At 50.3% G+C, this 15,063-nt stretch overlaps 1 protein-coding gene across 30 annotated transcripts in view; it reads right to left on the reverse strand.

Moving 5' to 3' along the window:
- Positions 1–15,063, reverse strand: part of LOC119956189 (sorbin and SH3 domain-containing protein 1-like) — a 108,037-nt gene that overhangs the window by 35,067 nt on the left and 57,907 nt on the right. For 22 of the 30 annotated variants that reach the window (XM_038783170.1, XM_038783169.1, XM_038783163.1 and 19 more), the window contains 2 exons: positions 1,700–1,881; positions 5–16 (listed from right to left, as the gene is read on the reverse strand). In XM_038783170.1, coding sequence (XP_038639098.1) covers positions 5–16; positions 1,700–1,881 — 194 coding nt within the window. The remainder of the gene's footprint in view (positions 1–4; positions 17–1,699; positions 1,882–15,063) is intronic. The other 8 variants (XM_038783177.1, XM_038783176.1, XM_038783175.1 and 5 more) reach the window with 1 other exon arrangement.

A 15,063-nucleotide genomic window follows, 5' to 3' on the forward strand; every position in this document is an offset into this window, starting at 1 on the left:
CCACCTTTGAAATCCACTGGTCAGCATGTAGAGCAACAGAACAGACACAAGTGTTAGATAAAGAGCAAAGCGTTAGTCACCAACTTTTACATACATCTGCAGCATTGCGCTATTCTCAATGGCTCCCTCCGTATAGCTCGTCAGTTTGGGATGGCGAAGTATCCGGCCCTCCAACACAACTCATCCTGTTTTTAAATGGCCACACGGGCACCGTTTCGACACCCATGCCCGGAATTCTCGTTACCGAGAAAAACATGGGTGGGGGGAGGGGGGGGAAAAGAGGCCCTCGGTCACACCTCTTGGAATTCACCTCCCGGATGCGACCGGACACACAGATTTCCTCTCCCGAACATCATTAGATGTTCAGTAAGAAGTCGTACAACACCAGGTTAAAGTCCAACAGGTTTGTTTCAAATCCGAGCTTTCGGAGCGCTGCTCCTTCCTCGGATGCAGTGCTCCGAAAGCTCGTGTTTGAAACAAACCTGTTGGACTTTAACCTGGTGTCGTAAGACTTCTTACTGTGCTCACCCCCGTCCAACGCTGGCATCTCCACATCAATAGATGTTGACCGTGAATAAAGGCGCCAAAATAAACATGACATCCGAAAGAACGGTAATCCAATTCGGAAAGCAACACAAATCTGCCCAGTCTCTATTGGATCGTCACCGATGTTCAGACCCATGACTCTTCTGGGGTTCAAGTCCGTTCTCATAGTCTGCTTTACAGTGCTCACATAAAATGGATTTGGAAACATTCAGTGGGTATGGTCAGCTGTACATCAAAAATAAATTCCGGCTAATTCTAGGTGGATTTACAGAGAGAGGGGCTGGGGTTGTTCTCCTGAGAGCAGAGAAGGCAGAGGGGGGACCTGATCGAGGTGGACAACATGATGAGGGACATCAATAAAGTCGTTAAGAAGTAACCCTTTCCCTCAGGAGAGAGGTCAATAACCAGGGGGCATAGATTCAAGGCAGGAGGTTTGGGGGGGATGTGAGGTAAAAACCTTTTCACCCAGGGGCCGGTGGGAACCTGGAACTCGCTGCCCGAAAGGGTGGGAGAGACGGGAATCCTCACAACCATTTCAGAAGTATGTAGATGAGCACTCGAAACGTCACAGCAAAGATGCACAGGCTGGGTGGATTGGCCGTGCTAAATTGCACCCTCGTGTCCAAAAGGTTGGGCGGGGTTACTGGGATCGGGTGGAGGCGTGGGCTTAAGTAAGGGGCTCTTTGCCAGGGCCAGTGCAGACCCCGATGGGCCGAATGGCCTCCTTCTGCACTGTAAATTCCATTGGAAGAGATTAGAAGAGACAGGTGCTTGATGGTCGGCACAGACATGATGGGCTGATGGGCCACTTGCTGTGCTGTACCATTCTATGTCTCTTAACTGGCTGTGCCACCCGGGGAGTGTGGCAAATAGAAACAGCCGGGCTTCGGGCAATAGGGATGGATTGGTTCTTCTGAGGTCTTCCACGAAGCATGTGATTGGAGTAGAGTTTTCGGATATTGATGAATAGTGAGCACCGGAAGTGGGAATTTGGCCCAATTGCAAAAATCCTGCAGAGTAACTACTTGTCGACAATCACATCCCCTGCCCATGTCAAGGGCAAATGCCAACAAAGAGGCAGGCGGTTATTAATCAGTTACTGTGGGTGAGGGATTGCTCATTATCGCGTCGAGTTCTCTGGTGCTCTGCTCACCTTTGGTTGAAGAGGAGCTGGAGGTTCTCTTGCTCAAACCGCTCAACCCCTGGAACGGGATATCGCCTCCTTCCAGGACCGTCTTGTAGATCTGTCTTTCGGTCTCCTGGCCGACTGGGTCTCCCGAACTCTGCTCCGACTGCCTCCTCGCCGGGTGGTGGGAATCGGACGCAAAGGCGGAACTGGGGGAAACAAAACACACGTGCAGGATTGGCCCCACGCTACAGGCCCTTTTCTGCGCCGCTGCGTCCATAAATAAACAAAGCCGGTCCGCCGACCTCTGACATTTGTCGAAAGCGGCTCTCCTCGAAATGTTACATGACTCATGCCCACTCTGGGATATTTAACCGACCTTTTGTCTGTCAGTAGCTCGATTGTGCAGAGCTTGGCTGTACTGTGAGGGGAAGGGGGGGGGGGGGGGGGGGGGGGGGATGATTGCAAATGACTCACTCTCCGAGCTGCAAAGCATTTAAAGAGATTATCTCAGCTCCTGCGGCAAGACCAGGCCCGTTACATTCTGTTCCTCACATCAAGGCCGCTGACCCAGAGGGGCTGGAAAAAAAGATTGAGATGACTCTGTCCTTCCCTGTTCCTAACTCTGTGACGTGACCTTTAGAATCGGCCTTTTCCCCTCAGCCCTTCACATTTTTCCACATTCGTGACGGATTCTATTTTAGACAGGGCGGAAATCATCTGATCGAGGGATGTTTCATCAATGAGCTCGCCTGGCGCTGGAGGGTATCCTGGCTGAGGATTTTCCGTTTATTAAGTGGAGTGTGCCCCAGTGAGGACCCTCCACATCAAACAGATCAGTGAGGGCGGGCCTCAGTGCCTCACTCCAGTTTCGTGTGCGGTCGGCGAATAACAAAACCTCTATTTAAAACTGTGGGCTGGGTGGAACACAACAAAGCTTGTATTTTTCTAGTCTTTCATCCCAAAGGGCTTCACAACAGATGCAGTGTCATAGACTCCCTGCAGTGCAGAATGAGGCCATTCGGCCCATCGGGTTCTGCACTGACCCTAATTAGGCCCTATCCCCATAACCTCACCTACCAAGGGGCAATTGATCACAGCCAATCCACCTAACCCGCACGTCTTTGGACTGTGGGTGGAAACCGGAGCGCCAGGAGGAAACCCACGCAGACCTCAAGGTGAGAGGGGGAAAGTTTAAGGGAGATGTGCGTGGAAAGTTTTTTACGCAGAGGGTGGTGGGTGCCTGGAACGCTTTACCAGCGGAGGTGGTAGAGGTGGGCATGATAGCATCATTTAAGAGGCATCTAGACAGGTATATGAACGGGCGGCAACAGGGGGAAGTAGACCTTGGAAAATAGGAGACAGGTTTAGATAAAGGATCTGGATCGGCGCAGGCTGGGAGGGCCGAAGGGCCTGTTCCTGTGCTGTAATTTTCTTTGTTCTTTGTTCTCTTTGTTGTTTGACACGGGGAAAAAGTGCAAACTTCACACGGACATTCGCCCGAGGTTGGAATCGAACCCGGGTCCCTGGCACCGTGAGGCAGCAGTGCCAACCGCTGTGCCACCGTGCCGTCCACTTTCTTTTCAAGTGTTGCAATGCCGGAAATGCAGCTGCCCATTTCGGCACACCAAGCTCCCACAAGCAACAACAAGATAACAATCAGCGAATCTATTATCATTTAATTTTTCCAAGTAAGGGGCAATTTAGCGTGGGCAATCCACCTACCCAGCAGATCTTTGGGTTGTGGGGGTGAGACCCACGCAGACACGGGGAGAACGTGCAAACTCCACACGGACAGTGACCCGGGGCCAGGATCGACACCGGTTCTTCAGTGTCGTGAGGCAGCAGTGCTAACCACTGCGCCACCTTGCCGCCCCAGAAAGTCTGTTTTAATCTTTACGGACAGAGGGACCGAGGGGTACATTCGCCGCCATGTTCTCAGGAAGGAGCCCCACTCACAGGGGAGCACAGGCCTGGGGACTAGCACAGAAGTGTTGTAATCTAGGAACCTAGGAGCAGGAGCAGACCATTCAGCCCATCAAACCTGCTCCACCATAGGACACTTGCCTCTTCACCCATTATCCCCTCTTCTGTTGCTTCCTCCCAGCACAAAATTCCTGCTTGGGAGCATAATAATTCATAAAATGTAGGAGTAGGCCATTCAGCCCATTGAGTCTGCTCTGTCATTCCATGAGATCATGGCTGATCTGATATGATAACCCTCAACTCCACTTTCCTGCCTTATCCCCAGAACCCTCGATTCCCTCACTAAATAAAATCTATTTCAGCCTTGAACATACTGAGTGACCCGGCCTCTACAGCTCTCTGCGGTAAAGAATTCCACAGATTCACTCCCCTCTGAGAGAAGAAATTGCTCCTCATCTCTGTCTTAAATGGGTGACTCCCTCACTCTGAGATGATGCCCTCTGGTCCTAGACTCTCCCACAAGGGGAAACAACCTCTCAGCATCGACCCTGTCAAACCCCCTGAGAATCCGATATGTCTCAATAAGGTCGCCTCTCATTCTACTAAACTTCAATGAGCACAGGCCCAACCTACTCAACATCTCCTCATTAGAAACTCCCTCCATACCCGGGATCAACCTCGTGAACCAGTTCCGATTTATCCTGCGATCTTGGACACTTCCCAAAATTCACTAAAAATTGACTTTGTATTCGCAAACAAAGATACACCATCGCTCCTTGAACAACAACAACTTCTATTTATATCGTTCTGGTAATACAATAAAACTCCCAAAGTGCTTCACAGGACCGCTATGAAATAGGGGTTTGTTTAGCACAGGGCTAAATCGCTGGCTTTGAAAGCAGACCAAGGCAGGCCAGCAGCACGGTTCAATTCCCGTACCAGCCTCCCCGAACAGGCGCCGGAATGTGGCGACTAGGGGCTTTTCACAGTAACTTCATTTGAAGCCACATGGGGAGATATTAGGTTAAATTACCAAAAGCTTGATCATGGGCAGCACGGTGGCATTGTGGATAGCACAATCGCTTCACAGCTCCAGGGTCCCAGGTTCGATTCTGGCTTGGGTCACTGTCTGTGCGGAATCTGCACATCCTCCCTGTGTGTGCGTGGGTTTCCTCCGGGTGCTCCGGTTTCCTCCCATAGTCCAAAGATGTGCAGGTTAGGTGGATTGGCCGTGATAAATTGCCCTTAGTGTCCAAAATTGCCCTTAGTGTTGGGTGGGGTTGCTGGGTTATGGGGATGGGGTGGAGGTGTGGACCTTGGGTAGGGTGCTCTTTCCAAGAGCCAGTGCAGACTCGATGGGCCGAATGGCCTCCTTCTGCACTGTAAATTCTATGACTGCAGGTGGTAGAATTTAAATCTCAATAAAAGATGAAGGTTTGAAGAAGTCTCTTGAAGAAGGAAAGTGAGGGAGAGGTGTGCGGAGGGGTAGAACATAGAACAGTACAGCACAGAACAGGCCCTTCGGCCCTCGATGTTGTGCCGAGCAATGATCACCCTACTCAAACCCACGTATCCACCCTATACTCGTAACCCAACAACCCCCCCCCCCCCCCCCCCCCCCCCCCCAACCTTACTTTTTAGGACACTACGGGCAATTTAGCATGGCCAATCCACCTAATCCGCACATCTTTGGACTGCGGGAGGAAACCGGAGCACCCGGAGGAAACCCACGCACACACGGAGAGGGCGTGCAGACTCCGCACAGACAGTGACCCAGCCGGGAACCGAACCTGGGACCCTGGAGCTGTGAAGCATTTATGCTAACCACCATGCTGCCCCTCCCACTCCCACAGGGTAGGGAGGGAAATCCGGAGCTTTGGGCCTAAGCAACTTAAGTCATGACCAATGGAAGAGTGATTAAACCTGGGAACACACTCAAAACAGGTCAGGATCGGAGGAACGCGGGCATCCCGGAGGAGATGCGGGACTGGCAGGAGATTGGGAGGGGCAAGGATTTGAAAACAAGGGCAAGAATTTTAAAATCAAGAATGCTGGCGCATCGGCGACAGCTCTCAATTCGCCCACATGCTCTCCGACAGCTATTTGTACATGACATGAAGAGTGGAAGTTTAGCAAGAGTTAAGCCTGAAAAGTTTACTCATCGCACTGGCACTTCAGACACGGTCAACAATATAAGCACCAAGAGATTTCAGCGCATTATCAAGAACTGAGAATCAGTTGTTAAGGTTCAATGCTCAAAGCCAGGATGTTTGGGTACGCCTTCTGTAAGTTGAGTTAAAGAGATGACAGAGGGAAGGGAGGACTCCCCAGGTTTAGCATCATAGAATCCCATCGCACAAAAAAGGCATTCAGCACATCATGCGTGTTCCAACTCTCTGAATAGAGCATTGGACTGAAATCATCATTCCTTCCCCTGTTTTCTGTAATTTCTCCTTTTCAGGTCTAGTTTCTATTGGATCTGCTTCCAACGCCCTTTCAGCACCTTCCACATCACAACTCACTGTGTACAGAAATGAGGTCCTAACTGTCCTCTCATTCCTCTGCCAAGTATGAGGGGTGTTGAGCACAGTTTGGATCACACTCGCTAAGGACGGGATAAACTTGCCATAGAGGGATGCGGCAGAGGTTCACTGGACTGATACCGGGGTTGGCAAGACTGTCCTACCAGGAGAGATTGGTTCGACAGGGCCTGCATTCACTCGAGTTTAAAAGGACGAGAGGAAATCTGGTTGAAACGTATACAATTCTAACAGGGTTGGACAGACTAAACGCAGAGAGGACTCAGAACCCCCTGGTTGGGGGGTCTAGAGTCGGCGGTGCGATGGCACAGTGGTTAGCACTGCTGCGCCATGGCGCCAGGGGCCCGGGTTCGATTCCGGCCTCGGGTGACTGTCTGTGCGGAGTCTGCACGTTCTCCCCGTGTCTGCGTGGGTTTCCTCCGGGTGCTCCGGTTTCCTCCCACAGTCCGAAGACGAGCAGGTTAAGTGGATTTGGCTATGCTAAATTGTCCTTTAGTGTCCAAAGAGATGTGCAGGTTAGATTAAGACCACAAGACTTAGGAGCAGAATTAGGCCACTCGGCCCATCGAGTCTGCTCCGCCATTCAATAATGGCTGATACTTTTCTCATTCCCATTCTCCTGCCTTCTCCCCATAACCCCTGACCCCCTTATTAATCAAGAACCTATCTATCTCTGTCTTAAAGACACTCAGTGATTTGGCCTTCACAGCCTTCTGCGGTAAAGAGTTCCACAGATTCACCACCCTCTGGCTGAAGAAATTCCTCCTCATCTCAGTTTTAAAGGATCGTCTCTGTAGTCTGAGATGGTGTCCTCTGGTTCCAGTTTTTCCTACAAGTGGAAACATCCTCTCAATGGCCACTCTATCCAGGCCTCGCAGTATCCTGTAAGTTTCAATAAGATCCCGTCTCATCCTTCTGAACTCCAACAAGTACAGACCCAAAGTCCTCAACCGCTCCTCATACGACAAGTTATTCATTCCAGGGATCATTCTTGTGAACCTCCTTTGGAGGTCAGCATATCCTTCCTTAGATACGGGGCCCAAAATGGGGTTAATGGGATTGGGAGTGGGAATGAGCTTGGGTGAAGTACTCTATCAGAGGGTCGGTGCAGATGGGCCGAATGGCCTCCTTCTGCACTGTGGGGAGTCTATGATTCTACGAGAACCAGGGGTCGGAGCTGAAATAAGGAAAGATTTCTTCACTCCATGAACAATGGAATTCTCTACCACAGGAGGCTGTGAAAGCCAAATCACTGAATCTATTCGAGAAAGAGATGGATAATGTTTTTAGATTTTAATGGCATAAAGTGGTATGGGAAGAAAGCGGGAACATGACATTGAGATCAGGGATCAGACATGACCATAATAATAATAATAATCACTTATTGTCACAAGTTGGCTTCAATGAAGTTACTGTGAAAAGCCCCTAGTCACCACATTCTGGCACCTGTTCAGGGAGGCCGGTACAGGAATTGAACCCGCGCTGCTGGCCTGGTTCTGCATTACAAGCCAGCTGTTCAGCCCACTGTGCTAAACCATCCCCAGTAATGAATGGCGGAGTAGGCTCAAAGGGCCAAAGTGTCTATCTTACATCTCTTTCTTCGGGTGCAAAACCCTCTCCCAGTGAAGACGATTTCGCTCTGAAAACTTATCAAAACCTTTCAGAATTTTGGACACTTTATTAAATCTCCCTTTCAACTTCTCTTATCGAAGGAGAGCGATCCCAGCTTCCCCAGTCCCTCCAAATTATTGAAGTTCCCACTCCTGGTTCCATGGCAGGAAGTCTCCTCCAACATCCTCGCTAAGGCCTCAACATCCTTCCGTGTGGCACCCAGAATTAGCCACAGCACTCCACTCGAGGACCAAGTTGGTGATTTATAAAAGGTTTAAGTGTTGGGAAGTTTTCCCAAGTTTTCCCAAAGCCTGTTCACCAGAAACAGGAGTGGACAACATGGCCCATCGAGCCTGCTCCGCCATTCAATAGGATTATGGGCAAAAGTCTGTCTTAAATGTCTTCAACAATGAAGCATCCACAACTCTCTGGAGTGGGAGATTCCCTCCAAGTGAAGACATTTCTCCTCATCTCAGTCCTAATTGATTGGGCCCTTATTCCGAGATTGGGGCCCCCAGGTTTTATATTTCCTGACCAGTGGAAACAATCTCTCAGCATCCACCCTTTCAAACACCCTCCTAAAACCTCCTACACTTCCAGGGACCGTATCCAGGCACCTGAGTGTCCTTGTGCACCATTCGCTGAACGTAAGCATGCAGGTGCAGCAGGTGGTAAAGAGGCTAATGGTATGTTGGCCTTCATTGCGAGAGGTTGAGTATAGAAGCAGGGATGTGTTGCTGCAATTATACAGGGCCTTGGTGAGGCCACACCTGGAGTATCGTGTGCAGTTTTGGTCTCCTTCTCTGAGGAAGGATGTTCTTGCTCTCGAGAGAGTGCAGCGAAGGTTTACCAGACTGATTCCAGGGATGGCGGGACTGTCATATGAGGAGAGATTGACTCGGTTGGGATTGTTCTCGCTGGAGTTCAGAAGAATGAGCGGGAATCTCATAGAGACTTAGAAAATTTTAACAGGACTAGACAGGGTAGATGCAGGGAAGATGTTGCCAATGATGGGTGTGTCCAGAACCAGGGTTCACAGCCTGAGGATTCAGGATAAACCATTTCGGACAGAGATAAGGAGATATTTCTTCACACAAAGAGTGGTGAGCCTGTGGAATTTATTACCACAGGAAGCAGTTGATGCTAAAACTTTGAATATATTCAAGAGGCGGCTAGATATAGCACTTGGGGAGAATGGGATCAAAGGCTATGGGGAGAAAGCAGGATTAGGCTATTGAGTTGGATGATCAGCTATGATGGTGATGAATGGCGGAGCAGGCTCGAACGGCCAAAAGGCCTCCTCATGCTCCTATCTTCTATGCATCTATGTATGTGTCCCTCTATTCACATCCTATTGCTTCAACGTTACTGTCGTGCCTGCTTCCATCACCCCAGTTCTAGGCACCCACTACCCTCCGTGTAAAAAATCTTCCCTCTCACATCTCCTCTGAACCTTGTCCCATGCACTTTAATCCTATGTCCTCTAGTAATTGACTCTGGGAAAAAGCTTCTGACTATCCACTCTGTCCATGCCCCTCATAATTTTGTAGACTTCTATGAGGTTCCACCTCAACCTCCGTCATTCCAGTGAGAACAAACCGGGTTTATCCAATGTCTCCTCATAGCTAATGCCCTCCATACCAGGCAACATCCTGGTAAACCTCTTCTGTACCCTCTCCGAAGCCTCCACATCCTTCTGGTAGTGTGGCGACCAGAATTGGACACACCTCATTCTTCTAAGGGGGCCAGCTTTGCTCTGTTGGCTTCCAAACTCCAGAGAATATATAACACAACAGCAAGATCCTGGCAAATCACTGGCTGGTTGTTTATGTCCCCACCCAGTGGCCTCCCAGTGGGAGGGGCTCCAACCAGGAACAAAGAATATCGCACCTATCCCAACCTCAGGATGACAATCCTGATTCTTTTGCCGTCAGTCTGGTCTCAATAAAATTTGAGATGGATTTGCAGGTATCAATTATTGTTTATATTAACCAGCTAGTTGGGTGACTCACTCTATTGGGAGAGCAGGACACAATCACAGTCTCCTGAATCTTCAACAGCCAGAGTCCAGACAAAGGAACAAAACATCTCATTTCATATATATTCAAGTTGCATCAAGTTTCACAAACATACGACCAAATAAGGCAATGGTGCAAATGCAAAGCTCCCATAGGCTTTCCCCACGTTCCTTAACCTGGCCTGAGGCCCCTTTTCCCAGTATCGCTGGCAACAAAGAAATGGTCCTAGTGGCTGCCCATCCCCCTCTTCCTGCCTTGAATCCCAGTTGATGTTTAAACGTCCACTAACCTAACTCCTTATTGCTACTGCAGTAAAATGTTACTCCTAACTTGGCCTGACTACCCATTATGCCTTTCTGTTCATTTCCTCAAGGACATCCGAAAGTGGTTGTCAGCAATGAAATGCTTTCTGAAGTGCAGTCACTGTTATAGTGTAGGGAAGGCGGCTGCCAATTATCACACAGCAAGATCCCACAAACGGCAATGTGATAATGACCGGATAATCTGTTTATTTTGTTAAGTGAGAGACGGAGTTAACACGTTTTGACTCTGTGTGACTCTTCTTCCAAGCCATGATGCGCTCCGAAAGCTCGTGTTTGAAACAAACCTGTTGGACTTTAACCTGGTGTTGTAGGACTTCTTACTGTGCTTCTTCCAAGCGAAAGAGAGGGACAAATGTGATGGGTTTTATACTGTTGAGGGTGGGGAATCAAAGTGGAGGTTATGTGATTGGTGGGAGCTGGGAGAGACTGTGGCAATGATGTGTTGGCCAAGAGGCAGAGGAAGCATTAATGACAGTGTTAAGGACTCGAGTAGGTGCTAATAGTGGCATGAAGGTAAGATAGCAGAATGTAGTAATGGGAGAACGAAGTTCAGTGCTCAGAGGAAGCCAAACTAAAGAACAAGTGGCAGATGACCCAGTGGGGGAGGGGCTTGGGGAAGGATTTGCATCGAGACAAGAAAATATTTTGGATAAAAAGGGTCAAAATGGAGTAGAACGGTCACCGTCTCAAATTGTTGAACTCAACCTAGAGTCTTGAGGACTGCAACGTGCCCAATTGGAAGATGAGATGCAAGTTCTCCAGCCTGTGTTGGGCTTCACTGGAGCAGGCCAAGGACGGGCAAGTGGGCCAATGAGAGAAAGGTGGCGAGTTAAAATGGCGAGCGACAGGAAGGTTGGGGTCATGTTTGCCGGCCGAGCGGTCACCCAGTCTGCAGCGTCAGTCTCCCCAATGTAGAGAAGACTGCATTGCGGGGGGTGGGCAATACGATGGACAGAATTGAAAGAGGTGCGTGCGAATCCCTGCTCAACCTGAAACGAGTGTTTTGGGGCCTTGGACAGTGAGGAGGCAGGGAGGTCAATGGGGCAGATGTTGCACCTTCTGCGATTGCTTGGGAAGATGATGAAGGGTTGAGGGTGGTGGCGCGGACCGGGGTGTCATGCAGGGAGCTACCCACGCAGAACGCTGACGGAATGGGGAGCAGAGGGCAGAGGGGAGAAACGCTCCTTGGTGGCACAGTGCTGGAAATGGTGGAGGATGGTCCTTTGAAAGCGTAGGCGCGTCGGGTGGAAAGTGAGGATGGGGGATGGGGGGGGGATCCTATCATGGTTCTGGGAGGGTGGGAAAGGGGGTGAGGTCAGAGAGTCAAACCCGGTTGACTGCCCGGTGAACCACAGTGAAGCAGGGAACCGGTTAAGGAAAAACACAGACATGTCTATCTATTCAAGTCTCTGGAATAGGATCCACAACGTCTGACCCCACAATGAAGGAGAGGTGAATGCGCCACCCACACAGTGACAGCTGACACCACAGGAGGCGAACATTATGAAAATTCTCCTCGCAAATGTACATTCACCAGAGCAGATCTCGTCTTCCCCTGCACACGTAACTAACAGTGCTGTCTACACAAGGATGCACTTAATCATCAAAAGTACTAGGTGGAGTAACCGTTAATCTCCTGAACAGTCACTTAAATGGCTCCTGTCCAATTTGCGGTGAATTCGATGGTGTAACTTGCAACTAATAAGTCATGTTTCCAAAACAAATCACTTGCGGGAGATACAGAAATAAAAATAATCCCCAGTGAATACGACACCTTGGAATACAGTCAAAAGATTATCAATGGCCTCCTCTCCATCACAAAGCCCAAAAAAAAATGTTGGCTGCTAAATGACGAACTTCCCGGGATCATGGGTCAAGGACTTTTATAAATTCATCATCTTCAGCGTCTCAGCATTAACCCCCGAGCTGGCTGATTCAGCTCAGCGTTCGCTCCAATTCGCGAGGCTATCTCACTGGCGTTGCACGGGGTGGGGGGGGGGGGGGGGGGGGGGGGGCAGGCTCACTCCAGAGACTGGGGCACGCCATCCAGGCTGACATTGCAGTGGTGCACTGTCGGAGGGCAGGGGAGTTCACTTCACCCCGTCAATCAACAGGTAATCGGCTTCCATTGTCACATTGCTTTCCTGCAACCTGCGGAGGCGAAAGGTGCAAGCTCGCAAGAATGTTCTTGCAATTGGCGCCCAGAGCCGGCCTTTTGTGGAGGTTAAAAACAACAGGAACTATTTCAAAGAGCTTCGCTTTCAGGGGGAGAGAAAGACCATGGCAAGCTGCTTGGAAAGGGATGCGGCATCTTGTACAAGGAACAGGACAACAGTGGGGCGACGGGGAGGGATTCAGCTGATTAACCTGATCACTGTCAGCCACCCTGACGACAGCCTTGGTCTCCAAGGACAGGGCCATTGAAGTGTATCAACAGATGGGCACACATCACAGGGGGGGCATTATCACCAGACTATTTAAAGCACTAAGAATATGCAGCAGGAGACTGGCAGACTTGAAACCCAAACTGCGGCCAAATTGTGAGCTCACCCCAATTCAGAGTGAGTCATTTCATTCAGCTTGTATTCCAACTAAAAATGAACACTTGTAGTTCCACCTCGCACGGATGGCTAAAGCAAGTCACAGAGTGGGGGCGCAACGTGTGAGTGATGTCAGTGGGGGAGAGGGAATCGCCTGTGCGACTCCAGAGTTTAATCTTCCCAGCATGTCATGAACATTTCTAGGTTTTTAAAAAAATCGGCCTCCCTGCTGCACCAGTGATTTTGTTTACTCCGGCACAGGCTTCCTCACGCAGACACCTAGAGGGTTCATTCCGCAGGGCACCATTAGAAAGTTTAGCAATCGCAAACCGGACAGCCGGAAAACATGAATAAAAGCAACAAAAAAAAAACAGCAGAGGGTTAATGTTTCCGAAGATAGAACATAGAACATAGAACAGTACAGCACAGAACAGGCCCTTCGGCCCTCAATGTTGTGCCGAGCCATGATCACCCTACTCAAACCCACGTATCCACCCTATACCCGTAACCCAACAACCCCCCCTTAACCTTACTTTTATTAGGACACTACGGGCAATTTAGCATGGCCAATCCACCTAACCCGCACATCTTTGGACTGTGGGAGGAAACCGGAGCACCCGGAGGAAACCCACGCACACAGGGGGAGGACGTGCAGACTCCACACAGACAGTGACCCAGCCGGGAATCGAACCTGGGACCCTGGAGCTGTGAAGCATTTATGCTAACCACCATGCTACCCTGCTGCCCCTAAAGATGTTTCTTCCTCAGAGGTTCCATGCAATCCCTACAGTGCAGGAGGAGGCCATTCGTTCCATCGACCCTGCACCGACCCTCTGAAAGAGCACCCTACCCAGGCCCACCTTTGGTCGCGAAGGGCAATTTTATCATGGCCAATTCACCTAACGTGCTCATCTTTGGACTGTGGGAGGAAACCGGAGTACCCGGAGGAAACCCACGCAGACACGGGGAGAAGGTGCAAACTCCACACAGTCACCCGATGCTGGTATTGAACCCGGGTCCCTGGCACTGTGAGGCAGCAGTGCCAACCACTGTGTCGCCTTGATCAGCAATCTCAACCCTGAGCCATTAGTGTAGATGAGGTCTGTGGTCTGTGTGTCAGCAACTATTTTCTTTTAGCCCTACCCCCCCAAAAACAAAGCTGCTGGTGGCACTGTTGCCTCCCAGTCAAAAGATCGCAGGTTCAATTCCCACTCCGGAGACCCAAGTCCCCAAACACAGGCCGACAAAGTGCAGTACTGAGGGAGCGCCATACTGCTGGTGCTGACTTTCTGCAGATGTGACGTTAAACTAAGGCCGCATCTACCTGCTGAGATTAACGTGAAAGGTTGCAAGGCAAAGAGCAGGACGGGCACGGTGGTTAGCACTGCTACCTCACAGGGCTAGGGACCCGGGTTCAATTACAGCCTCGGGTCACTGCCTGTGCGGAGTCTGCACGTTCTCCCCGTGTCTGCGTGGGTGTCCTCCGGGTGCTCCGGTTTCCTCCCACAGTCCAAAGATGTGCGACTTCGGTTGATTGGCCAGGCTATATTGCCCCGAGGTGGGGGTCACAGGGATAGGATGCTCTTTCAGTGGGTCGGTGCAGACCCGATGGGCCGAATGGCCTCCTTTTGCATTGTAGGGATCCTACGGTTCTGGGCAATAATTTCCTTTCCGGCAGCAGCACGAAAGCAGATTATCTGCTCATCTGACCCATCGCTGTTTGTGGGATCTTACTGTGCACAAATTGGCTGCCTTGTTTCTGACATTAAACCACCAGTTCAAAAGGTATTGCATGGACCGCAATGTGTTTTGGGACATCCTAAAACTATAGGATGAGACAAGGAAGAAAAAGACCCATTCAGCCCATCGCACCTGTGGCAGCTCTTTCAGAGGGTCGAACAGTTAGTGCCAATACCCTGCTCTTCCCCCTTGTCCATACAATCATACGATCCATAAAATTCCTACAGGATAGGAGGCCATTTGGCCCATCGAGTCTGCACCGACCCTCTGAAAGAGCTCCTTACCCAGGCCCACTCCCCTGCCCCATCCCCGTAACTCCGCCCAACCTGCACATCCGTGGACACTAAGGGGCAATTTATCATGGCCAATCCATCGAACCTGCGCACCCCCCCCCCCCTCCCCCCCCCAACCATTTTCCCTTTCATATCCACACTGCTACTTCCCGTTCAAACCCACGGTCTTCAATTTTGCTGGCCAGGCTCATTTGTGGTACTTCATCGAATTCCTCATGGAAGTCTATATACACAACATCCACCACACTATCCGTATCAACCCTCTTCTTTACCTACTGAGTACATGAAAATAGAAATGCAAGCCCCTCAGCTTTCTTGAAAGGCCGAGACTGTTTGTTCAGCCCGATTAATTCACTGGACTGTCTTGCTTGGGTTTTGTGGGTTCGGGAAAAGGGCGTTT

This window comes from Scyliorhinus canicula, chromosome 22 (assembly GCF_902713615.1).
Source record: "Scyliorhinus canicula chromosome 22, sScyCan1.1, whole genome shotgun sequence".
NCBI lineage: Eukaryota > Metazoa > Chordata > Chondrichthyes > Carcharhiniformes > Scyliorhinidae > Scyliorhinus > Scyliorhinus canicula.